The sequence below is a fragment of the Heloderma suspectum genome, chromosome 3 (assembly GCF_057233095.1).
Source record: "Heloderma suspectum isolate Gila_16-S chromosome 3, 16-S_ref, whole genome shotgun sequence".
In the NCBI taxonomy this organism is placed as follows: domain Eukaryota; kingdom Metazoa; phylum Chordata; class Lepidosauria; order Squamata; family Helodermatidae; genus Heloderma; species Heloderma suspectum.
In genome coordinates this window covers 83,827,120-83,853,896 of record NC_139460.1, presented here as the reverse complement: position 1 = coordinate 83,853,896, position 26,777 = coordinate 83,827,120, and the positions used below count along the sequence as shown (strand labels likewise).

The following is a 26,777-nucleotide window of genomic DNA, read 5'->3' as shown; positions in this document are numbered from 1 at the left end:
CTAGATAGCATCACCGATGCAATGAATATGGACTCGAGCACTCTCCGGGAGAGAGCGCAGGACAGGAGGGCCTGGCGTGCTATGGTCCGTGGGGTCACGAAGAGTCGGACACGACTGAACGACTGAACAACAACAAAACACGAGGGCGCCCAAAGCGCGCCGCTACACGTAGATGAGCGGGCTGGGTAGGGGCCACAGGGCGGGCACGGGACGGCGCGCCACAGCAGGCCTCTGGCGCCGCTCCTCGATCAGAGGCCAAACTCGGCGGACGGGCGAGAACCCGGAGGCTGATCTCCATCTGCGCATGCCCCGCTCCGCCCCGCTCCCCGCAGCCATTTGCTTCGGCGGCTTCGCCTTTCTCCGCGCTTGCGTGAGAAGGGGCGAGGCGGCGTGAGTTGCGCGCGCCGCCGCAGCCGCGAGGCCCCCTGATTCGGGTGTCGTCCGCGCGTGGCCCAGAGCAGCAGACATGGCGTTGCACGTCCCGAAGGCCCCGGGCTTCGCCCAGATGCTGAAGGAAGGGGCGAAGGTGAGAGAGGGGAGCCCGGGTGGGTGGCGGCGTGGAAGGAGCGCGGAAGGTTCCAGAAGCGAAGACTAGGCCCGGCCGTTCTACGGCGCCGGCTCCATGCGCCTGTCGGGAGGTGGGGCTACTGGGCCTCATCGCCCCGTGGGCTGGAAACCCGTTAATGCGAGGCGCGCGATCGCGGTTGATAGGCGGGCACGAGCGCGCGGGGCACTTGAGGCATGGATGCGGCTGGGGCAGCGGCTCCTCTCCTCTCCCCCCTCCCCCGCCGTCGGTTAAGGGATACGCCCAGCGATTGGGTTCAGCCTTCGAGCCATCTGACGGGCCTCTGGTCGCGCTCACCGGCGCGCCGTTGCCTAGTAGGCAGGGGGCTCGCGCACGAAGGGGGTGGGGGTAGCAGCAGCAGCAAGAACCCCCTTCCCCCGTTTTTTGTGTTCGCTGACGTCAGAGGCGCGCGCCAGGTTCGGCCGGGCCGGTCTTTTTCATCCAGGGAAGTTGCTACGTTCTGGTTCTGAAGGCACAACCGGCCCAAAATGGCAGAGACGGAAGGTCAGTCGTGGTTTGGCCGCCCGGCTTAATGCCTCTCGTTCGAACTTCGCTGCCTCGCAGTCAGTGACTTTGCGCAGCTTCCGGTGCTTCCCTTTCTTGCCACCCGCATATTGTACACCTCCGCAGCCGGAGGCCCAGGGTGCTCTGCTAGCATTATGTAGAATTCACCCAGCTACCATGAACTGTGCACCCTGATTACAAGCCTGGTGGCGACTGATGGGCATGAGGACCACGCTGTTCTTTCAACAGCATAAATACCTTACTGCCCGGAGGCAAACCTGGCCCTTGTATTTCGAACGTAGGACGCATGTGGAAAAGGATCCAGGTCCTTTCATGCCCTGTACCTAAAGATCTTAACAAACAGGCCCATTCATGCAGGAGAAGGTTGCCCTTCAAATATTCTAGCCCCAAACCATAAAAGGCTTTGAAGGTAATCACCAGTACTTTGAACTGGGTCTGGAAACAAGTTGAAAGCAGGTGATGTTTCAATAAGGGAGTCACATGCTCCCTATTTGTGGCCCCCAGTTAACAGCCTTTCCATAATATTCTGCACCTTATTCATAGGCAACCCTATGTTGAGCACACTAAGTCATACAGATGTAAGTAAGATGTGCTTTGGCTGATGTTGGGCCAGTCACACCCTCTCAGCCTAACTTGGGTGGTTGTGGGGCTAAAATGGTGGGGAGTGGGGAAAGACTATGCCATACCAAGATCTTTGGAGGCAGAACGGAACACAAATCTAATAAATTATGATTTTAAAATAAGTAAATGCCATTGTTTCACATTAACTATATCATTTTTTTCTGAACAAACTTAGTAGTTGTGGGAGAAGAGGATGAATCTCTTATGGAGTTGTCACTGATTAAAGAAAAGGAAGCAGAGAGGGGGAATAAATGACCAATTCTCACAATGGAGGGATGTAAGAATGGAGGCTCCCTTCATGGATCACTGCCTTGTGGTGAAGGGGTTGCATAACTGAGTGAAGCCATAAGCTATGCCGTGCAGGGCCACCCAAGACGGACAGGTCATGGCAGAGAGTTCTGACAAAATGTGGTCCACTGGAGAAGGAAATGGCAACCCACTCCAGTATTCTTGCCAAGAAAACCCCATGGAACGTACCACAAGGCTAAAAGAGATGAGGCCGGAAGATGCGTTCTCAGGCTGGAAGGTGTCCAATATACTACTGGGGAAGAGCAGAGGGTATTTCCAAGTAGCGCCAGAAAGAGTGAAGCAGCTGGGCCAAAGCCGAAAGGACACTCAGCTGTGGATGTGTCTGGTGGTGAAAAGAAAGTCCGATGCTGTAAAGAACAATATTGTTTAGGAACCTGGAATGTAAGATCAATGAATCAAGGTAAGCTGGAGGTGGTCAAACATGAGATGGCAAGACTGAACATCGACATCTTGGGAATCAGTGAACTAAAATGGACAAGCATGGGCAAATTTAATTCAGGTGACGATTATATCTGCTACTGTGGGCAAGAATCCCTTAGAAGAAATGGCGTAGCACTCATAGTCAATAAAAGGGTGGGAAAAGCAGTACTGGGGTACAATCTCAAAAACGATAGAATGATCTCAGTACGAATCCAAGGCAAACCATTCAACATCACAGTAATTCAAGTCTATGCCCCAACCACTGAGGCCAAAGAAGCTGAGGTTGATTGGTTCTATGAAGACCTACAACACCTTCTAGAACTAACACCAAAAAAAGAGATGTCCTCTTCATCATAGGGGATTGGAATGCTAAAGAAGGAAGTCAAGAAATCACCGGGATAACAGGCAAGCATGGCCTTGGTGTACAAAATGAAGCAGGACAAAGGCTAATTTTTGCCAAGAGAACACGCTGATCATAGCAAACACTCTTTTCCAACAGCAGAACAGGCGACTCTACACATGGACATCACCAGATGGTCAATATCGAAATCAGATTGATTCTGTCCTTTGCAGCCAAAGATGGAGAAGCTCTATACAGTCAGTAAAAACAAGACCTGGAGCTGACTGTGGCTCAGATCATGAGCTTCTTGTTGCAAAATTTCGGCTTAAATTGAAGAACGTAGGGAAAATCACTAAACCATTCAGGTATGACCTAAATCATATCCCTGATGAATATACAGTGGAGGTGAGGAACAGATTTCAGGGATTAGACCTGATAGACAAGAGTGCCTGAGGAACTATGGATGGAGGTCCGTAACATTGTTCAGGAGGCAGCAACTCAATCCATCCCAAAGAAAAAGAAATGCAAGAAAGCAAAGTGGCTGTCTGATGAGGCTTTACAAGTAGCTCACGAAAGAAGGGAAGCGAAAAGCAAGGAAGAAAGGGGAAGATATACCCAACTGAATGCAGAGTTCCAGAGAATAGCAAGGAGAGACAAGAAGGCCTTCTTAAATGAACAATGCAAAGAAATCGAGGAAAACAACAGAATGGGAAAGACTAGAGATCTCTTCAAGAAAATTGGAGATCTCAAGGGAACGTTTTGTGCAAAGACGGGCATGATAAAGGACCAAGAAGGCAGGGACCTAACAGAAGCAGATGAGATTAAGAAGAGGTGGAAAGAATACACAGAAGAACTATACAGGAAAGATCTGAATGTCCCTGAGAGCCATGATAGTGCGGTCACTGAACTTGAGCCGGACATCCTAGAGAGTGAAGTCAAGTGGGCCTTAGGAAGCATTACTAACAACAAAGCTAGCCGAGATGACAGTATTCCAGCTGAGCTATTTAAAATGCTAAAAGATGATGCTGTGAAAGTGCTGCACTCAATATGCCAACAAATTAGGAACACTCAACAGTGACCACAAGACTGGAAAAGGTCAGTTTACATTCCAATTCCAAAGAAGGGCAACGCCAAAGAGTGTTCAAACTACTGTACAGTTGCGCCCATTTCACATGCCAGCAAGGTGATGCTCAAAATCCTACAAGCTAGGCTTCAGCAGCATGTGAACCGAGAACTACTTGAAGTACAAGCGGGGTTTCGAAGAGGCAGAGGAACTAGCGATCAAATCGCCAACATTTGCTGGATCATGGAGAAAGCAAGAGAATTCCAGAAAAACGTCTATTTCTGCTTCATTGAATACGCTAAAGCCTTTGATTGTGTGGATCACAACAAACTGTGGCAAATTCTTAAAGTGATGGGAGTACCAGACCACCTTACCTGTGTCCTGAGAAACCTGTACGAGGGTAAAGAAGCAACAGTAAGAACCGGACATGGAACAACCGATTGGTTCCAAATTGGGAAAGGAGTACGACAAGGCTGTATATTGTTGCCCTGCTTATTTAATTTATATGCAGAGTACATCATGAGAAGCGCCAGGTTGGATGAATCACAGGTCGGAATTAAGATTGCCGGGAGAATTATCAACAACCTCAGATACGCAGACGATACCACCCTAATGGCAGAAAGCGAAGAGGATCTAAAGAGCCTCTTGTTGAGGGTGCAAGTGGAGAGTGCAAAAGCTGGTTTGAAACTCAACATTAAAAAAAGGAAGATCATGGCATCTGGCCCCATCACTTCCTGGCATATAGATGGGAAGAAATGGAAGCAGTGACAGATGTTATTTTCTTGGGCTCCAAGATCACCGCAGACGGTGACTGTAGCCATTAAATTAAAAGACGCTTGCTCCTTGGGAGGAAAGCTATGGCAAACCTAGACAGCATAGTAAGAAGCAGAGACATTACCTTGCTGACAGAGATTCGTATAATCAAAGCTATGGTTTTCCCAGTAGCAACGTACAGCTGTGAGAGCTGGACTATAAGGAAGGCTGAGAGTGCCAAAGAATTGATGCTTTCGAACTGTCGTGCTGGCGAAGACTCTTCCGAGTCCCCTGGACTGCAAGGAGGTCAAATCAGTCAATCCTAAAGGAAATCAACCCTGAGTGCTCATTGGAAGGACAGATACTGAAGCTGAAGCTCCAATATTTTGGCCACCTAATGCGAAGAGAAAACTCCCTGGAAAAGACCCTGATGCTTGGAAAAATTGAAGGCAAAAGGAGAAGGGGACGGCAGAGGATGAGATGGCTAGATAGCATCACTGATGCAATGAATATGAACTTGAGCACACTCCTGGAGAGAGTGCAGGACAGGAAGGCCTGGCGTGTTATGGTTGATGGGGTCACGAAGAGTCAGACATGGCTTAATGACTGAACAACAACAACAAGAATGGGGGGAGGTCCCCAAAGGTTCTGTAATTTGTAAACTTCATACATTATCTGGAGCTAGGGATGAGCTATCGTGAGCAAGTTTGCTGATGACGCCACATTATTTAGGGTGGTAAAAACAAAAAAAAGGATTGTTAAATCCTTTAAATGATCTCTCTAAAGTGGGCAAATGGGTAACAAAATGGCAAATGTCATTCAGTGTATGTAAGTGTAAATTTGGATGCAGTGTCATCATGACATGGTTGGAAGGAGTTTTTACTGTGTAACCATCCTTTATGTAATGTCTGCTTGTCTGTCCTACTGCTACCATCTCCCCTCTCTAGTCTTCAGTGAAATGGGCTAAGTCAGGGAAAAGCTTATCCAGTTGTCATCAGAACATGTTACTTCCCTTCTTGTATATGTGCACAAGTGCTGTTGTATACAATACCACTTTAACAAAACAAACAAACAAACCAACAGAAAAAGCATTTCTGAAATTGGCAAGGCTTTTCCCAAGCCTGCTTAACTTCACTGGAAACCAGAGAGAGGGAATAGTGAAGGCTGTGTAGCAGATGCCTGTGGTAATGGAAAAAGAGGCAGAATTTAGTAGTTCACCCATGCCTGTTACTAGTGGCAAAAGAGAAACTTCCCTGTTCCATTCAGGGAACAGAGGTCAAAATGAAAAAAAAAAATCAACTTTTTCCAAGTGTGTATACGTCTGTGAGGGAAAAATGTGGGTGGGAGATTAAACACATGCTTCCGATCTCAGTTTTACTTTCTTGCAAGGACAGGTCAGGATGGGGAAGATAAGAAGGAATAGAAATAATCCTTTATCATCTTTAAACATGAGGACATGCAGCATTTGATAATCTGTTGCATGGAAGAGCTGTGATGGGAAACTGGGCATATTGATACAATGTGAGGTCACTAAAACAACATTTTACACTTCAGAATACTATTGCAGGATAGTATTGCAGTTCAGGGTTTGAAAAATAGCCATATTGAATTGCATTCAGTTAGTTGATGCTACACATTACTACCTTAAATTTCAGCAAGAAATTAAAGAGATTTAATTTCCTCAAAAATTGTAATATGCTGCTGGGGTGGCCATAGGATATGTCTTACTGTAGCCGCCCTGATCTCCCCTCCCTTCCCCTAGACATGCCCCCTTTTCCCATCTCTGTGCTCCGTTTTCCGAGTGCAGAGAGGTAGCCGGGGTGTTTTTCTCCACGCTGGCTACAAGGGGTAGGGGGCGGGGAGCACAGTTTCCTGGCTCTGAGGTCAGAGCCAGGAAACCAAACTATTCTATCCTGTCCTCCCCGATGCTGCTGGCGGACGAGTGGGGAAGCATAGAATTACTCCCTCCATGAGTTTTACAAGCACATCCAAGAATTGCCTGAGGATCTCCTTTGTTCCCCAACAAAAAGTACTCTCAGCTCTGGCTTTGAATAAAAATGATCCATGTCTGAAGAAAGCTCTTTCAATGGTTGACATCTCTAATTTATACAAAGACATTTTAAACATGAACAAACAAACGTTCTGGTTGTTAAACTGTATACTAGAAAGCATTAATGAGCATAGCTTCTGTTTTGGTAGTTTAGAAATACTAGGTTTGAATTTGGATTAAATTCTTGGCATGCATCTTACTATTTTATGTAAAGGTCTCTCATTCTGATTTTTTTTTTTTTTTGTATCTGTAGCATTATTCAGGTTTGGAAGAAGCTGTGTTTCGAAACATTCAGGCATGTAAAGAGCTTGCCCAAACAACTCGCACAGCCTATGGACCAAATGGTAAGATTTTAAAAAAATATTCATAAATATATTTCTACCTTACAAAGGTGACTATATAGTGTATCGTCACCTTTGTAATATCTGATAACACCTTAGATAATAACTTGATCATATCTTTGTTTGCTGACAAACCCAGGAAACAAAGCCATGATGTGTTTGAAGAATTAACTGGAATTTGGTAAACTTCTAATTTTGAAATTCATTTCCGCTTCTCAGTTGCACATTATTACCATGGCTATCCTATTAACAGCCTATACAATTGACTGTCTAGCTATATTACATGTTCAATCAAAAATGCATAACAGTATTTGAGGAATACTATTTTGTTTGTTTTAGGAATGAATAAAATGGTTATAAATCATTTGGAAAAGCTTTTTGTTACTAATGATGCGGCTACCATATTAAGAGAATTGGAGGTAAGTTCTTGCCTGTCTCTTTCAGAATCTGCTTAAAGTATGCTGGATTGTACATGGAAATGATTTCTTTAGATACTTCATATGCTATCCATTACCAAGCTAAGCTTTTTTTAACTTGCATTTTCCTGTGAGAGGATCTGAAGTAACACCTTTTGGGCAGGAGTGGGGAAAGATAGGACAGCATAGTGTTGGAAGAAGTTTGAACTACAGGCAGTTGTGTGTACAAGTGAATTGATTCAGGCTATTTATAAGAAAAGTGTGCTGTTAAGAGCATATGGAGAAGTGTGCAGCTTTGCTACATTCCGCATGTGTACAATGTCTTGTCTCAAAAGATTTAGGAGCAGCGTATGAGCTAAATGTCTTGAAGTCTTGTTGCAATGTAATACATAGTGGAGCATGCTATTATATATTGAATATTCATGAATATGCTTAATAGTTTCCTTTGATAAACAATCTTGAATAGGTTCAGCATCCTGCAGCAAAAATGATTGTCATGGCTTCTCATATGCAAGAGCAAGAAGTTGGTGATGGAACAAATTTTGTTCTCGTTTTTGCTGGAGCTCTCCTGGAACATGCAGAGGAGCTTCTAAGAATGGGTCTTTCTGTTTCAGAGGTAATTTTTATTTTGTTTGTAATTCAAATTAATGTTCCAGGACCATGTGTAAAACTCACAGCTCAATCTTTTACTTGTCTGCTCAGAAGTAAGTAAACTCTCATTGAGTTCAGTGAGGTTTACTCCCAGGCAAATGAGCATAGGATTGCAGCCTCAACCTCATTTTCTTCTTTTCTCAAATTAATTGAATTATCTTTGAAGAACACTAATACTTTATATTCATTCAATATTTTTGTATCTCACCCTTCTTCCATTTCTGGAACACAGGGTGGCTAACAACATAAAATACCAAAGCAATCGTAAAGTAAAGTAAAAATATAAACACCTTTAAAATCATAATACATTAAAATGCAATAAAACACTTTGATTTTGTCCCACTGTGATTTGTAAGAGTCCTTTGCAGGCTATTAGGGAGATTGTTTTCAATTCAAAGATACCGGACTGACTTTGGACTTGTAACAACAGCGTGTACGATGGTACCGATGTGTTACTGTATTTAATTGCAGGTAATTGAAGGCTATGAGAAAGCTTGCAAGAAAGCCCTAGAGATTCTACCTGATCTAGTGTGCTGCTCTGCAAAAAACCTTCGGGATGTTGAAGAAGTTGCATCTTTGCTGCAAACTTCAATAATGAGTAAACAATGTGGCAGTGAAATCTTTCTAACTAAGCTTATTGCTCAGGCATGTGGTGAGTGAATATTAGTATTGTTTTGTCTAAACTTTGTTTTGTAACATCTTTAGGGTGCAATCCTATGGGGATAGGAGGCCGCCTCTGAACTCAGAGGCGACTGCCTATCCAATGCAGGGCAGGAGAAGCATGGAGGGGATCATTCCCTCTGCACTTCTTCTGCCCTGCAATTGCAGCTAGTCAACTGATTTTGGCTGTCTAGCCACGGGAATGCGGAATGCGGGAGGAGGCTGCCTACATAGGATGCGTCATACCGGCATTTCTGCTTTCCCCGTCCTGGAATGCCCCCCCCCCCCCCCCGCATCCTCTTTTGGCTACTTGGTGCTCCTCTTCCGAGCATGGAGCTGTTCTGCGCTGCCTGCGAGGCAGCATGAAGGGGGGGAAGGTCAGTTCCTGGAAAACCACATATCCTGTTGCTGTCTAGCTGCTGTCTAGCAGCCATAGGGTTGCTCTCCCCATTTTTTCTTGCTAATGTGGACCAAACATGGTTTTTGTAACAGGAACAAAGATTGAAGTCACTCCCTGATCTCCTCTTAACTCTGAATTTCTTGTTATTGAATGTTGCTTTTCACAGTTACATGCATTTCTGTCCCTGCATGGTAGATCTGCAACAATACCTATAACAGGAGAATAAAACTTACTTGTTCATAATATAAAGCATAATATTTTCACTGGCTGCTTTCCCATACAAGCCTAATGTATAACTGAAGTAACTAAATTAGAGGTCTGATGGATTAGAATTTAATATATAACAGTCTTTCCTGAAATCATGTGTTCTTTGTTTTAAATTCTCACAGTATCTATTTTTCCTGAATCTGGCCACTTCAACGTCGACAACATCAGAGTATGCAAGATCTTAGTAAGTTGTCATTTGTTTATCTTTTCAGTAGTGTATGACTAAAACCTAAAGGGGCTTATACTTAGAAGTGTCATTGTTTTTATCAGAATTTACTTCCTGATCACTATACTTATTGGTTGAAACATTACTTCGATAAGCTTAGAGTTTTAGGAATAGAACATCTGTGTGTGTGTGTGTGTGTACACACGTTACCAAATGTTAATATTACTCATCTTTTAAATTATTTGAACTTTGAGTTGGAGCCAAGTAGAAGAGAGGGTTTTAAATGTACTAGTTGAGGCTTTGAGGCTTCAGCAGACATTTTTCCTATATTTTCAAACTTTTTCTCAAAGAGTAGAGACTTCATGGATGGATATATGTATAAATACAGAAGCTGAGATTCTTAAGTCGATTTTACAGAAAAGGAAGAGTTGATAATACCAATATAATGGTGAATCGTGACAACCTATTTTATGCTATTGGTGCATAAATGGGAAATATTGGACCAAATTTGGACTAAGTCACCTTTTATTGTGTGGAGAAAGGAATAGATGGAGAGAGATAAAATCAGTACTCCACACTTTATTTGGCTGAATGCTTCTAAGGAGAAATATTCAGAGTTTTATATAAACATAGTTTATATATAAGAATATATAATAATAAGCTCTCTATATACGTATATGTATATATAAAACTATATATATATGTATAAAATATAGTAATAATGAATTACTTTAAAAATTAAAATGTTATTTCAGTGACTTATTTGGGATATAATGATTGTTTCACTTGTATTCTTTCAGGGTTCTGGCATTTGTGCATCTACAGTATTGCATGGCATGGTTTTTAAAAAAGAAACTGAAGGTGATGTTACTTCTGTCAAAGATGCTAAAATAGCTGTGTATTCTTGTCCTTTTGATGGTATGATAACAGAAACTAAGGTATGTTATAGGTGTCTTCTGGAAATTATCATTATTATTTAAAGCATTTGTATCACTGCTCTTCAGCCAGAAATGTTCCCAAACAAGTTTACAGATTTAAAAAACTAAGACAGCCCCTGCTCTCAGGTTTGCAATCTAAAAAGACATGACACAAAAGGGAAAAGGGATGGGGAAGAAAAAGGAAAATCAGAAAACTCAGGCACCAGTTCTTAATGCTATAAGGTTCTTGTAATCTCGTAAACGTTTATATTGTATTTTATCATCTTGTATTTTATGGTTTTAGTTGTTGTGAACTGCCCAAAGAGCTTCTGCTGTTGGGTGGTATAGAAATGTAATAAATTAAAAAATAATGACCAGTTGTAACATTGCTCCAATGCAGCTGGATGTTACTAGTTTTCTTATCATGGCTAACTGGAATGGAAGCAGTTAAAAGGAAAGAAGAGCCAAAAATAGCTGGTGTCTCAGCTGAGCCAGTGGAGTGGCCCTGTTTCCTGTCCTTCCATCTTTCCCTATATGCTCTGTTCATGCCGTAAGATTGAGGTAGAGAGATCAGTTACTGCAAATCTTGGCTGGTTATATCTGTGCTGGGGTTTCTGCAGGCAATCCTGTATATGTAGATCTCTACCTTATTTTTTTATTCTTTAAGCATTTGGCTTCATTAGAATTGGCTTCTGGAATTCTGTAGACTGCTAACCTCAGTTGGTTTTCCGAAATACATGCTGGTGGCCTAGAGTAAAACCTTTGCAAAACAGGCTGAAGCATAATGTAATCCTGGAGAGGACACTTGGGTTCTTGTATGTCTGAAGCCTCTTTGTGTTAGACTTTTTAGATAAATGCACTCAACATCTGATCAGCTGGAATGTTCCCAATAGTAATCACTAGGCTGTTCCCAATAGTAATCACTAGGCAAGAAAACCACAGGGTACTGCTGGTAAGAGAACAGATCTTGGACACACATGTTACTTCTACTGATTTATAGTGTGTATCGTTTGGATCATGGTTCTGTCTACTGTAATAGATGTCAGATCTGGAATTGCCTGTTCCTTCATTTTTCAGGTTAAGTATACTTAAAGCATATCATTTATAGAATGAGAGAGTTTAATTTTTTTTTAATGCAGAAATTTGACATACAGCTTTTGTGAGTGATGGGAAAAATGTTTTATGTTTGCAGGGAACTGTACTGATCAAAAATGCTGAAGAGCTGATGAGTTTTAGCAAAGGAGAGGAGAACCTAATGGAGTTACAAGTCAAGGCCATTGCTGATGCTGGTGCAAATGTTATAGTTACAGGTGGAAAAGTGGCAGACATGGCCCTTCATTATGCTAACAAATACAATCTTATGCTAATCAGGTAAGGCTTACAAAGATGTAAATAGTCCAAATTTCCTGTCATATTAACTAAACTATATAATATACTCATCTCAGAGTACGAGTTAATAATATGCATGTTCATCACACAGTGACTTCAACTTCAGGTGATAATGTAGGGTCAAACTGGTTAAATACATCTTTGAATCCCTTGCTTGAGATTCTCCTTCCTCCCACCCCTTAACAGGAGCTTGGGATCACAGCACAGGAGACTTCATTTCTTGCCTGTGCACCATTTTCTCACTATTTGCTTCAAATATTGTTTATAATTATAAGGAGGTGGTCACTCGTCTTCTAGTGGAGGTGGGGTTTTATTTGCTACGTCCAGTGTATGGTTAGCAGATCCAGCTTAGGTTTTCAGGCAGTTGGGATGCACGTTACAGTGGAAAATGCAGTATTGGTATGTACTTGTATTATGCAGTGTAGTATAGTGAAGCACACTTTATTTGCCAGGAGTTTTCTTACTCTGCAAGCACCATAGAAGTTTCAGTAGCGGAGAATGCTTTAAGGGGACACTTCAGGGTTGCTGTTACAAGTCACGACATGGTAAAGGAGAGGCACTCTGCTCAATCCATTACCAGAATTCCAACTTGTGCCTAAAGAAGAAAGGTGGTGGGAGGCAGATAGGTCGTGGTGCCCTGGTGGACCGGCTAGACTTCCCCCACCCTGGTGTCCTCCATATGTTTTTGACTACAGTTACCAGCATTCCTGACCATTGACCATGCTGGCTGGGTCTGATGGGAGTTGAAGTCCAAAATACCTGGAGGGGACCAGGTTGGTGGAGGCTGATCTAGTTCTTGCTGGTTGCTGGGATTATTGCAAAGAATGCTGGTTTTGGTACACTTGGATCTGATCCAGGAAGGCACCACTTCTTAAACAAGAATGTGAGTTCTGGAAGGCTTAACACAGATTAGTATATGCTTTCAGTGTTTATGCAAGTGTGTGTGTGTGTGTGTGTGTGTGTGTGTGGGCTGGGGGTGAGGGGAAATCAATTTGTTAAATGCTGTGCTCTTTCTGATAGAAGCCCTACAATAGGGTCTCTACTGACCAACTAAATGTTGATTGTGAACAAACATATCTGAAAATGTTTATTCCATTGTACTAACAAGAATTTTCAGATTATGGAGAGAGTCCCCCTCCCCCATGATTTATATTAACATATGTAAATACTTTTTTTTGAAGGCTAAATTCTAAATGGGATCTCAGAAGACTGTGTAAAACAGTTGGTGCTACAGCCCTCCCCAGACTGGTATGTAAAAACAACAAAGATTCTCTTAGTGTAGATGTACTTCTTGACATAGGCATAATTCATCTTCCTTTCTTTCCCAGACACCACCCAATCTAGAAGAAATGGGCTACTGTGACAGTGTGTACCTGTCAGAAGTTGGAGAAACACAAGTAGTTGTATTTAAACATGGTATGTTTTGTATCATTTTAGTATACTGGATTAGATTCATGGTTTTTATTAGGTTGCATATACAACCTTTGCATTTAATCACATTTCACAAGTCACATCTTGATTCCCCCGCCTCCAGAAAAGGAAGATGGTGCTATTTCTACAATAGTAATTCGTGGCTCTACAGAGAATCTCATGGATGATGTAGAGAGAGCAGTGGACGATGGTGTAAACACTTTCAAAGTACTCACTCGGGTGAGTAAAGTCCTCTGTGCAGATAACTTAGTAATGTGGAGTGGGTTTTGTTAAATGCAGACACTGATCAGGTGCAGTTGCAGAAAGACTAGTATATTTGAATATGCTATATAGTATTATACATTGTATACTTGTGGGTATGTGTAGGTATGTTTGTATATACAAAATGGGAGAACTTACCATGACAACTCAGTCTTTCGGACTGCTCCTCACACCATACAGAGAATTTATATACTGTTTTACCGAGATAGCAACCTTTGATAAGCAGCATTTAAAAACCAAAACTCTTCTGAAGCCTTTGTGCTTGAATTAACCCTTGAAGCCCCAACCTTTCATATAGTGGTTACTACCATTCTTTTGTAGGATAAGCGCCTCGTTCCAGGTGGTGGTGCAACAGAGATAGAGTTGGCTAAACAGATCACTTCATATGGAGAGGTAAGCTGTAAATTCCTTTTCCTTATGAAATTTAGTTTTTCATATAATGGAACTTAACAAGCATATCTATCTTTAGACTTGTCCAGGTCTTGATCAGTATGCTATCAAAAAATTTGCTGAGGCATTTGAGGCCATTCCTCGAGCACTGGCTGAAAATTCTGGAGTTAAGGCGAATGAACTTATTTCTAAGCTCTATGCAGTACATCAAGAAGGCAACAAAAATGTTGGGTTTGATATTGAGGTAAGACTAAGTTTGTATGACTTCCAGCAGTGGTAATTTCTAGCTCTGTAATGCTGTTCCTGGGGAGAGAGGGTCTGCAAGGGAACAGTTATTTATAACTTTAGATAATAGACCAAAACACTTGTTTTGTTAACCGTCCATCAGTGGCACAGTCAATTTTTCCAAACAAGTTTTAGTTTCAAATGTACCGCAAGAGTGCCAGGCAAATAAAATACGTGGTGGAAGTTATTAAGCATGACTTAATTTGCAGGTAAAAAAATCATGCCTTTATTGACCTTCTCTTTTCCAGTAAAACAGTATAGTTGCACATAAGTCACTGGGATCAATAATAGCCCAAAATGTAAAATACAAAAGGCCTATATAAATGATATGTGGGTTTAACTGACCCCATATTTAAAAAATAATGTGCCACTAACATACATGAAACTGATTTAATGATGTTACACTGGAATAGCAGTGTGATAATGATGAGTTGTGAATTACTTGTAACAAGACATTTTTGAGGTCTTGCAACCATAGGACACACTACATGAGCGGCCTATGCACATTTCATAACTGCATGAATAGGACAGACAGAATGGTTACATGAAGCACATGTTTGGTGTGATTTTCTCTTACTGCATCAACTGCAGAAATGGTACCTTTTGCTTTTCTTGGTGACAAGCCCTACCAGTTCTGAGGGTCTGTCAACAATCCCAGGCAAGCTAGGTATGTCCTTAGAGTTAGCCCAGGGTTTGATCAGCTCTAGACCCAGGTCTACTTCGAAGACGCATCTTTTGGGATGATCACACCATCGTGAGTTGTTTAGCTTACAAACAAGATAGGTATTTAATCACGCAACATCTGCTGTATTTAAAAAAACGTTTGCCACCGTTTGTTCACCAATCACTGTCTGGTCCAGATTTCAAGCTGCTGGAACATCCTGATGTCAGCATCATAAACATACAGTGTTCTGGAATTACAGCACAGCTAGAATTTTATGCCATGCTTTTTCGTGTTTGGATTATATATGCTGCCTTATTGGTTGCCTTCCGTTCAATTGTCCATCGGTTGTAACATTCTTACGTGGTACAAAGCGCTGTGGAGCAGTCATGCAGTTGGGGCCCAGAAAGCTTTGGCTGTTGGGTGATTTAGAAATGTAGCAAATATTTTGATGAAATGAGGTGTTGAAAAAAAGCAAATAATATCAACCTTATTAGAAAAATATGTTTTCTTCAAGTTGAATACAAAGTACCATGGCTATTTTGTACCACCCATAATGTTTAAACATGTTATTTCCTTCTTGTTCAGTATGGCAGGTTCCAAGCACATACTGAACTCATTTATTGAAATCAGTGGAACTTGGTGTATTAACGTTGATTGGACTATGACTCAAGGCTTACTGATTTTTGAAACGGGATCCCCATTTTAATTCTGTAAATAATTGTGTAGGGAAAAAAAGCAGATTCCTCTTAATTCTGGGAAATAACAAGAAGACTCATATCAAAACAGTGATCCCGTTTTAATTATTTTTATAAATGTTCACAAGAGTAATAAAAGGGAAAGATGAAAAAATATTTAATCATAGAGGGCAACAGTGATAATTTCTGATATGTATACTAAGTCTCGGAAGCTAAGCAGGGCCAGCCCCGGTTAGTACTTGGATGGGAGACCACCTGGGAATCAGGCTTCCTGCACTGAGCAGGGGGTTGGACTTGATGGGCTTGTAGGCCCCTTCCAACCCTATGATTCTTTGATAAGTTTATTAAACGGAACATTATTGAAATAAGTCAGTACTGAAAAGTATGAGGAAAGTTTTAAAGTTGAGGCTATTAGAAGATACTATCAGAGCAGAAGGCCTGATGTAAAGGAGGGGGCTGTGAAGTGTTCTAGCCATGACAATTTTGCTAATATTTGACAGGCTGAAGCAGCAGCTGTGAAAGATATGTTGGAAGCTGGTGTACTAGATACACATCTTGGGAAATACTGGGGCATTAAGTTGGCTACAAACGCTGCAGTAACTGTACTAAGAGTTGATCAGGTAAGTTCGCATGATGGACTTTTTAGTACCTTAGGTTTCATACCAAATCAATACATTATGCAAACAATTGTAATGCTCATGTATGGTTCCTAGAAATTAGGAATGGTTGGAAATTCTGCTTTTTGTGGTTAACTTAGTATCCCGTGTTGGTATATAGTCTTGTTAGGAACCACAGGTAACAACTTTTTCTGTGTATTTTCGAATGATCAGCTGCACACTAAAAAGCAGCATTCAAACTCTTATGTTGGCATGCAGTGACTTTCTTTTAACGAAACTTAGCAGAAATCTGTATTTGATGTGAAATTTCTGTAGATTATTATGGCAAAAGCAGCAGGTGGTCCAAAAGCCCCCAAAGCACCAGAATACTGGGACAAGGATGACTGGAAAGATGGTCCTGAACAGTAGCATGCAGTAAGATTTGGTACCATGTCTTCTGTTGATAACAGAGACTTTGCATGAATACCTTTATACACTGCCTGAAGTTGATGGGCGTTTTTTTGCTTCCAAGATCACACGTGTGTAGGCTACATCACCATCTAACAACCTGCTTGAGTTAAGAGTGCTGCATATTGTATTAGATATTTCTAAAATAAGGTTTTAAAAATGAATATGCATGATTCTATTTATAGTATTATATGCATAGGGGCAGTATCTAATGGTGTTATTCTTTTAGCACCAGTGATGTTGTGCTAGCAGAAATTAGGTTCCAAACTATGCACAAGAAGAGAATCTAACCACTTGAGAGAGCTTACAATATTAAGCAGTATACAAGTATTACTAATAAATAAAGCAAGTTATGGTTGCACAACCCATTGTGCACCCAGTTGCGCAAGCGTAGTGGAGTTTGCAGAATGACTGTTGGATACTGCCCATATTGTGCTGACCCTTTATTTTGGTGATTTTAACATTTTGTGAAGGGTATTCTATAGCACTTTGGCCTGGCTGACTGACACTTGTTAACATATAATGCACTCAAAAGTATACCTGGGATCATTTATGCTGAGAATTTATCCATAGGATTTAGTCAGTTTTTTGGAGACAATTCGCGTGTGTTCTGTAACCATAGAGATCAGAAATCATAAATAACATTAATTTCAAAACATCTTTGGGCACCTCAGGAGTATTGGATAGAGTAGAAATTGACAATGGCAACTGGCCTTTAAGTATTTTTTGTTAATTGAGTCAAAATATTACAATTATTAGGCTTTAAAAACTGCATGCAAAGCCAAGCCACAGAACTTTTGCTTCATGAAGGCATTAATTTTCCTCACATGGAAGTATAGTGCCTTGAAATGCACTTTTCTTTAAATGGAGCACTAACATGAATATATGTACCTAATAGGTTTTGTTTTGCTGGTTTTAAAGAATTAGTATTTCAGTTCTGGTAGTTCACTGATAGCTGTTCTAATATTTTATAAAACAAAGAGCAGAAAACCTATTAAACACTGCCAATCAACCATGGCATGATAATATGTAGATGATCATACCTGAAGAAATTAAAGCATTAATTATTCTAGCTGTTTATAATACAAACTGTTTGTCAGTGTGTAAAGGGTAATAAAGATACATATCAAATAATCGTGAATGCCAACACTTTAATTCAGGTGAACTGCAGGCTACATGAATTGTAGGTAAAAATCCCAAGTTTCTTCTTTCTCTTGTAGATCATCATGGCAAAACCAGCTGGTGGCCCCAAACCGCCATCAGGAAAGAAGGACTTGGATGATGACCAAAGTGATTGAAACTGTTCAGTGTACTTCTGGAGGGGCTTGTGTATTTTGTCATGTGAATTCCTTACCTTTAAATTATGAGACTAATCTCTATTAGATGCTTGTCTTGTACTATTTCAATAAAAGCAGTTTCAGTAAAAGATGCTTCCTTCTGTTTGAGTACGCATTGCTGTTTAAACCCTTTAAACTATTAGATGGATACTAAATGCAAGTTGCTGTATAAAATCCATTTGAAAACATGAATTCTCAATTCAGAGCTGGCTTATATGAAATATGGCTGCATATTTCATTGTTCATACTGTACACAAACTGAGGAGCCTGTAGCCTGCAAATAGCAGAGATGTGTAAGTGCATATCAGTAGACAATCTACCTGATTCCCCTCTGTCCCTAAGCTGCCATTTTTTTTATCCCTCCCACCAACATTCATTTCCTCCTATAACAGCTTCCCTTCTCTATACCTAGTTTATTACTATCCTTTTATTTCTTTCTAATTTCTTTCAAAGTTCCCTCTGGTCCTTTTTAGATGAGGACGCCCCTTCCATCTCCCTCCACGGCACACACGACAGTTTCCAGCGTCATTCCCCAATACCAGTTTGCTCTTCTGAGGCAGAGGAAGTAGCAGTTGCCATGTCCAAAAGGTACAGCCACCCCTGCTGCTGCTTTATCTTGCCGTCTTTTTCGTCTCCCCATTTGGCCAGCCACTTCATTGTCCCTTTCCTCTAACTGTGCATGCATTTTAAAATGAAAATGTTTTGAGTACCATAGCATGTGGTAAATTTGTGTTAGTTGCCACATTTAATTCCCTGTCTCAGATAAAACAATTACTTAAGGATGTGTTTTTATTTAAAAGCATGAATAGTAATTTCTGTTCAAATACAAATTAGGACTAAAGAAAATCAGGGTAGAGAGAATATTCAACTGAACATGATAATTTTTGGTTGCACTTCCTTGGTTTCAAAAAAAAAATCTGTAGGGGACAACTCCTTAAGTCATTTACAGTAGTCGTTCATAGAATAGGAGATATGCTTGCGAATTCAGCACTCTGGATATAGGCACTGCTTGCACATGGGTATCACTAATATGAAACCATTGTCCTTTGGATGATTCGGTCTCTGAAGCTGTTGAAGAGAGAAAAAAAATCCAAAGAACTCTGCTTAATTATTACAGTCTGGCCAATTCATAGGGGTTTAGTTTAACATTAGTCTTCTGGGCAAAAGAATACTGGTTCTACTTACTTCGTTGAATCTTGCTATGGAGGACAAGATCAGAAATTCGGTTGTTAGTAGCTCTTGTCTTCACATAGGCAGTGTAGTGGCCGGATCTCATAGTACCACTATGTTCAACAATTCCATACAAGGAGTACAATACCCTTGAACTCCCTTCTGCAACATTCTGTGAAAGGACAATACATTTCCAAAGTATTTGAAACAGCTTGACTTTATTACATATCGGCAAAAAACACTGTGGAATGTTGTGGTTCCTCTACATCTACGTACAGTATAATTTTTAATTTTGATCTGAAGTAGACTAAACAGGAAACCCTTTACGGAAGTGGTAATGTATTCACTAGCAAGAGTGTTTAAAAATAAAAGGGAGCTGCATCTTGCTGAAAACCTGGGAAAAAATGCAAGGCATAGCCAGTATTCCAAACATAACACAGCCAAAGTTTACATATACTAAACCCCAACCCACTGGTATAAATTCTCCAGCATTGGGAAATGAAATTGTTCTAAGGGTGCAACTGTATTTCCTTTTACTTCATCCACAGTGTTTAGGACAATAGAGGGTGGAAAGCTTTATGGAAGGGACTGGTGGCAAGGAACAAGGCCTAGGAAGAAATAGTTTACTGGAATTGAATCTGAGCCCAAAAGGAGGACGTGGGGTGTAACTGGAATGCTGGGAAAGAGGAATTTACAATCATGGAAGAGGCTGAAGAGTGGGTGATCGGGCATCTATCTGGGAAGGGCAGAAACTAGAACCTGAACTGCACATCCCACTTTAAAAAGTTAAAATTGGCATAAAGCATGCAGAAAAAGCAAAGTGGTCATGCATAGACAGGAAAGTAGCAATGTTCTTTCTCTAAAACAAAAAGGAAGCTCTACTAACGAGCTACAGTGGTGGGAACTTGTGGCCCTCCAGATGGTTTGGCCTACATCTCCCATCATCCCTCACCATTTGCTATGCTGGCTAGGGCTGATGGGAGTTGTGGGCCACAAGTTGCCTACCCGTGAGCTGTGAGGAAGATTTTCACTTCACACCTCTGATAACAGCATATAGGAATAAGGTGCCTTGAGCCAAGAACAGCCTTAAGGTGATGTTCGGTTCCAAAACCTTGGTCTAAAAAGTTGGAAAGGGAGCAAAACAAGGTTTATTAGATTCCATGCCTGTTCCTTTATTTTGTGTGATGAGTTGGAAGAATGCTCATGCCCATTTAGGAAGCTCTTGAATATATTGGGGGGCGGGGGGAGGCAAGGTATTTGCTTCAGAAAGCAAAGAGCTGACCCAGAAGGGCCAAGTAAATGGGAAAACGGGGGTATCTCACACTATGAGCAGCCTCTCCTGGCTGTCCTAGAACCCAGTATATGGGGAAGCTGGAAAAATGATTTACACAGGATTCGCAGTCAAGTGTTGAGGGACACAGGAGCTTTCCCCTGAGAGCCAGTGTAGTGTAGTGGCGAGGGTGACGGACTGGGAGCCGGGAGATCCGGGTTCTAGTCCCCACTCGGCCATGGAAGCTCACTGGGTGACTTTGGGCCAGTCACAGACTCTCAGCCCAACCTACCTCACAGGGTTGTTGTTGTGAGGATACAACGGTGAGGAGGAGGATAATGTAAGCCGCCTTGGGTTCCTTGCGAGAGGGAGAAAGGCGGGGTATAAATGCAATAAATAAATAAATAAATATCCCAGTAGGCCCTAGCTCCCCCAACAGCAGGGCGGCCCAGAAAACATACGCCTAGCTTCCGAATCAGACTACTGCTCTTCAAACCACACTGGGGCATTTGAAGGGAGGCAGCAAGGAATGCATCTTATTTCGCTTCCACCACGGCCTTCATCCAAAGAGCTCAAAACAGCCTTCACATAGTTCCCAGGCCATCTCCAATCTATGTCTCACCAGCCGAAGGAGCACCAATACTGCTCCCTACATCACATTTCACTCTATGAGGTATCCAGGCAAGGTCCTACCGCAGGCCTGGACTTCATCAATGTTTAAAGCCACTGGAACTGTGAGATGGGCACATGGTAGAAAGCAATCGGGGGTAGCTACCTCCATCATGCTGGACTTGTGAGCTTCCCAGGGGCATGATGCTGGGCACCAGTTCAGTGCTGGACTAGATTATACAGTGCCATCCATAAACGGGCAAGTCCCTGCTCCAAGGGGCTTACAATCTAGAAAATGACACAAGGGAGACAACAGGAAAAGGGTAGGGAAACAGACTGGAAAACAGGAGATGAACATGCAATTGTTGCACTTACACATACTTGGGCTTAGTTGCAGTAAGGTGTGGGACTAGGGGGTGGTGCCAAAGGCTTTGTGGAGGGATGTGAAGGATATAAAAGGGGTAGCAACCCACATTTTTTTCTGGGAGACAGTTTCAGGTATAGTGGGCAGCAAGGGAGAAAAGACCCTTGCTGCCCACTATACTAGTTTCAGGGAGCAGGAGAGTTTCAGGTGGCTGAGGGTAGTGAAGCTGGGGGAGCAAAGGTCACAGAAAGGGATGTATCGGGATACAAGGCAGATAGATACGTATACTGAAATCTATGGTACAGCTTGCCATGTTGTGTTAGGATAGAAGAGTGGAGAGGTAAGGGGGACAAGGCCATGGAAGGTGGGTGGTTGTTCTTTTTGGAAGGATGAGAAGCTTGTGCAGGTACAGGAGTAAAAAGCCAAGGATTTAAGGAGCGTCCGTCATATGCTCAGAGCAATAACAGGTAAATGATTTTGGTAGCAGAGAGCTGGATAGAGGGGAGGAGACCAAGGTGAGATAATGCAAGACCAGAAAGAAGAAAATTGCAATAGTCATGCTGAGAGATGACCAAGGTATGAGCCAGAGCTGTTTTGCTGGGGGATCGAAGAGAAAGGCCCATTTTTTGAAATGTTAAGGGGAAAGTGGCGCGATTGGTGACAGACTGAATATTAGTAATGTGGGGGAGGAGAGAGGGCAGTCAAAGAGCAAGCCCAGGCTATGTGTCTGTTGAACAGGATGGATAATGTTGTCAATAGATAAGCAGAAGAAACTATGAGTGCTGGCTTTGAGAGAAAAGATGAGAAGTTTGGTCCTGAACATATTGAGGCTGAGATAATAAAGAAGCATTCAAGTAGAAATATAAAAAAAAACGCGCTTGGGAGATGTGGGATTGGAAGGAGGGAGGAAAGTTCTAGCACAGAAAGGTGGAGGGCCTTTTCTGTTGTGGCACCCTAGTTGTGGAATGAGCTCCCTAGAAAGGTTTGCCTGGCACCTATGTTGTACTATTTCCGAAGCCAGGTGAAGACCTTTTTATTCTCCCAGGATTTTAGCATTTTAGCTTCCTAGTCTTTTAGCTTTGGTATTTTAAATCTGTATTTTAAATCTCTGCATTGCTGGTAGGTTTTATTCTGGTTGTACTATTATATTCTGGTTTTAGGCTTTCATATTTTATATTGTTTTATGCTGCACTTTGTGGTTTTAATTTTTGTGAACTGCCAGAGAACTTCAGCTACTGGGTGGCATAGAAATGAATGAATAGTATTGCTGGGTGTCATCAGCATGTAGCTCAGGGGTGCAGAACTTCTTTCATTCCAAGGGGCCGAATTCCATTTCAGGGGCCAAATTCCAGTTGTGGACAGGGCGGCAAAGGGGTAAGGCCAAAATAAGAAAACAATAATCCCAACATATTTTAGCTTAAAGTTCTTAATGCCAGTAAGCCAGCCTTAGGAGAGACATTTAAGAATGGGGAAAAAACTGCACAAAAGCCAGGAAACCACCAAACAACTGGTGATTGGGGGGAAAGGGGGTGGGACCAGGCAAAGGGGGGTAGCCATCTGGAGAACCCCCCAGAGGGCTGGATCGGAACCCCAGGAGGGTTGTTTTGTCCCCCAGGGCCGGAGGTTCTCCACTGCTGTAGATAGCACTGAGAAGCACGAGCGGTGAGGAGGCCACCCAGAGACAATGTGTAGAGAGCATGAATATCAGAGGGCCAATGGAACAGAAGCCTAGGGGACTCCAATGGAGGGAGGGAAAGCTTCTCTGCATGGAAACATGGAAAGACAGATAGGAAGAGAACCAATTAAGGACAGACTCAGGGATGCCTAGCAGGAAAAAGGAGTCAAATAGACTTTCCTCTTGCTTACCTTGCACTTAACTGAGCAGAAAGGTGCCAAATCCATTACTTCAGGAAATTTTATGTGCTTGTTTACCTTTTGGAGATTATATCCAGTCTAAGAGGAAACCAGAGGGGGGAAAAGATACAAATAAAATACATAAAATGGCAGAACCTTATGCCCTTGACGACCAGAAAAGGCTCTGTTCTTAAAGGCAACAGGTCTAATGATCAATTTAAAAGATTTATAGCTCAAATGTAATATGGCAATAAGTGAAGAGATCCTGTTCACTAGTGCCTCTCTCCTGAACACTTTTCTAACTCAGGGGTATCGAACCTCTTTAAGCCTGAAGGCCAGATTCTATTTTGAGGAAGCTCTCAGGGGCTGCATTCCAGTGGTGGATGTGGATGGGGCTGAAAGCAAAAGGGACAAGGCCAAAAATGGCAGCATATTTTAGCTTAAAGCTCTTATTGTCAGTAGCTAAGCCTTAAGAGAGGCATTTCAACCTTTTAGAATGGAGGGAAAAATTGCACAAAAGCCGGGAAGCCATCAAATGATCGGTGGCTAGGGGGAGCCATGAGAAGTGGACATGGCCATCTGGGGAACCGCAGAAGGACAGAGTGAGACCCCAGGTGCACCCAATTTGGCGCCTGAGGCTCTGCATCCCTGCTCTAACCATTAGCAAATGCTGCTTACCGGGGAGTGATCAAGCCAAGGTTTTAGGACTTACTTTACAGAGATAATAAGTTATACCTGCTGAAATCTTTTTAAATGAAGAGTTAAAATTGGAGGAGCGAGAGAAATAAGCATTTGTTTTTTGGCATTTGTGTATACATGTTTCTTGGCATCTGGAGGAAAGAAGAAAACACAGAATGTGATGTATTAGATATTCAAGAATACAACTTCTTGGGAAATTGTTCTAATGTAGCACAGAGCTGATCACAGAATCAGGCATAATCCACCCAAATTAAGCATTTTGAGCCCTGCTGATTTCAATGTAAAGAACTAAGCACATGCTTATCTCCCCACAAAGTTCCACAAGACTTAAGTGTACTCAACTTTGGCTAGATCCAACCTTCCATTAAGATTGCTTGAAAACACCACCATTTATGCCACCCTCCTCCCAAGTTTATGGTGAGTGGTGGATTTCTCTTTGATGTAACAACTTTAATAAATTATATCCTCAAAACAAGTTCATGCATGCTATGGGGCAAATGCAAGAGCCACCTCTGCATCTTCTTTCACAAGAACAATATAACTTTTACAGTTAGCAACACAGAGATCCGAGGGCTGGTTATGAGATATCATCCTCTACTTTTGCCTCAGAAGTACAAGAACTGTACGCTGGAATCAGCTCTCGACCACAGCAAGTACCCCAACCTATGAAGTGTATTTAGAGACAAAATTGCTATCCCCATTCATTTTTGCCATATAATTTTTACAGTTTCCAAAGTGACACCTTCAGCCAATTTTTTTACTCACTCAAAGCTCACAAGTAGTCTAGGCTTACTTATGACAATGCTACATGAAAACAGTCTCATACCTTTACAACAGGTAGACATGTATTTTCTACTTCCATCTCTGCTCTACTAAAACAAATGCTCTGTGAAGTCATTTATACTAGGCTGGCTTATTAAGAAAAGATGTAAGATACTTAGCATACTTTTTCCAGTTGTCTTTGGTCCACAAAGTTGCCTGTGTGTGCATATATCACAGAGCAGTTTATTGTTCTCACAAAGTTTCTCATTATGAGTGAACTGATATAAGCAATGAAGGACTGAATTTTCTTCTGCATTCATAGCTTCCCTGTTCGCAAGAGTACAAAAAGCTGTTTCTGGATCCTCATTCACTATTTCATACATTTTTGTCTCAGAGTTATGAACTTCATTCAAGTTGTCTATATCATCACCAGGTTCTTCATCCAAGGATAATTTGTTGAAGTCATTGACAATAGCCTCTTCTTTCTCAAGACTATCTTCCTTGAGAGACAGATGATCAAATGTATTGACACACTCTACAGTAGAGACCAATCCTTCTGTGGCAACATCCATACTGATTTCATTGTTTGCCTCCTGGTCAGAACCGTCCGTATTTTCATTGTGTTTTTCTTTATTCTGTTCTTCCATTGTTATCTCTTGCCCATTTCTACTATCTTTTTGATCCACACAATGCTCTTCATATGGATTTAATGGCTCCTCCTCTTGTTTTAGGCAAGTAACCTTAGAGTTACTTTCTACCATTTCATTGCTTTCTACTGTTTCATTAGTGCAATCATGATCAACTTCAGTTTTTTCAGTGGCACAGCTATCCGTCAGCGGAATCACCTTTTCTTGAAATTTTTGCTGGCGGCGCTGGCTCTGTCAAGTGAGATACACAGTGGAGAAATTATACCATAAGGCAAATTACACTCATTTGTGCTGTACAGAGAAATGTAAGTGATATAGCTCATGGTATATAAACTGAGATTTTGAGTTAAATAATGGTATGTTCTTATGAGTTATAAGCAATATGGCTGCATCAAAGCCAAATTATGGTTTGGTGTTACCACAAGCAAGCAGTGATAGCCTTGGGCTGACCCCCTGCATGCCTCAATCTCCAAGAGGACTTTCAGTTTCTTGGCAAACTATGATATGAAATGCAGCATGTGCTTGTGAATGCAGCAAACTATGGTATGTTCAAACTATAGTTTACCTACAAGTCAGGCTGAGAAACTGGGATCAAATACTGTTTTGTAGACAAACAAAGGTTTGAGCAAGTGATAGTTTACCGAGGAGATGGAGGGCATGAGCACAACACTCACCAGTGCTCTTCATGTAACTCCAAACCATGGGTTGGTGCTCTCTTTGAAAGCAGCCTATGGGGTAGCCAATAGAAGGAAACATATCCAAGTTGAAAGAGAGATACCCTAGCTTTATTGAAGTAACAGTGTCCTACTATTTATCTCTTGTTTTCATTTACAAAGAGTAGGGAGAAACAGAAGGTAAGAGTTGGAATGAGTACTTGGAAATGGTGTGAGCTTAAAAGAACAACTTGTTCTGAATTCAATAATGAGTTGTAAGAGCTTAAGGAGGTAAGCATTTACTTGCCACATTTGTATCTGTCCTCCCTCCAAGGATATAAATGTGCTCCTCTCAAAAGAAACCTTACAGTGCAACCCTATACATGCTTATTCAGAGGTTAATCCCACTGGCTTGGATCCTAAGATGAGTTAATATAGGAAGTTCAAGGAAGGTTTCTTGTCCCTTCCTCCCCAATGCAGCCTCCTGAACCTCCTAAAAATCCTCTCTGGAGGGTTTGGTGGGGGTGGCTCCTGAATAATATGGGATGAGGTGCTGTGTGGGGAGGGAAGCATTTCCCATATTCAGAGTACGGATAGGAATGCACATCTGAATACATCTCTCATTGAAAAGTAAAAGTGTGTAGATAGATGATAGATACATTTAGGGAGCAATCCTATGGGGATAGTCTGCCGCCTCCAAACTCAGAGGCAAATGCCTATCCAATACATGGTGGGAGGAGCGTGGAGGGGATCGTCTCCTTCGCACTCC

General features: G+C 41.8%; 2 protein-coding genes across 6 annotated transcripts in view; one reads left to right on the top strand and one right to left on the bottom strand.

Moving 5' to 3' along the window:
* The first annotated feature begins 362 nt into the window (after positions 1-362).
* Positions 363-18,069, top strand: CCT8 (chaperonin containing TCP1 subunit 8). Of its 3 annotated transcripts, none has more exons than XM_084843576.1 (15): positions 363-526; positions 6,900-6,990; positions 7,327-7,406; positions 7,870-8,019; positions 8,526-8,706; positions 9,504-9,565; positions 10,348-10,485; positions 11,657-11,835; positions 13,035-13,101; positions 13,182-13,269; positions 13,388-13,503; positions 13,867-13,938; positions 14,015-14,179; positions 16,080-16,199; positions 17,864-18,069. In XM_084843576.1, the coding sequence occupies exons 1-15, from the start codon at positions 467-469 to the stop codon at positions 17,939-17,941; spliced, it is 1,647 nt and encodes a 548-aa protein (XP_084699702.1). In that variant the 5' UTR covers positions 363-466; the 3' UTR covers positions 17,942-18,069. The 3 variants fall into 3 exon arrangements, with proteins under 3 accessions (XP_084699702.1, XP_084699704.1, XP_084699703.1); XM_084843578.1 differs by lacking the exon at positions 17,864-18,069 and adding an exon at positions 16,512-16,696; XM_084843577.1 differs by lacking the exon at positions 363-526 and adding an exon at positions 552-1,069.
* Positions 17,780-26,777, bottom strand: part of USP16 (ubiquitin specific peptidase 16) — a 37,717-nt gene continuing 28,719 nt past the window's right edge. For 2 of the 3 annotated variants that reach the window (XM_084843574.1, XM_084843573.1), the window contains exons 14-18: positions 24,893-25,586; positions 23,983-24,077; positions 23,260-23,346; positions 19,166-19,322; positions 17,780-19,048 (exon numbers count right to left, since the gene is read on the bottom strand). In XM_084843574.1, coding sequence (XP_084699700.1) covers positions 18,924-19,048; positions 19,166-19,322; positions 23,260-23,346; positions 23,983-24,077; positions 24,893-25,586 — 1,158 coding nt within the window. In that variant the 3' untranslated portion in view covers positions 17,780-18,923. Of the gene's footprint in view, positions 19,049-19,165; positions 19,323-21,195; positions 21,318-23,259; positions 23,347-23,982; positions 24,078-24,892; positions 25,587-26,777 lie in introns of all 3 variants that reach the window. The other variant, XR_014789095.1, reaches the window with a different exon arrangement.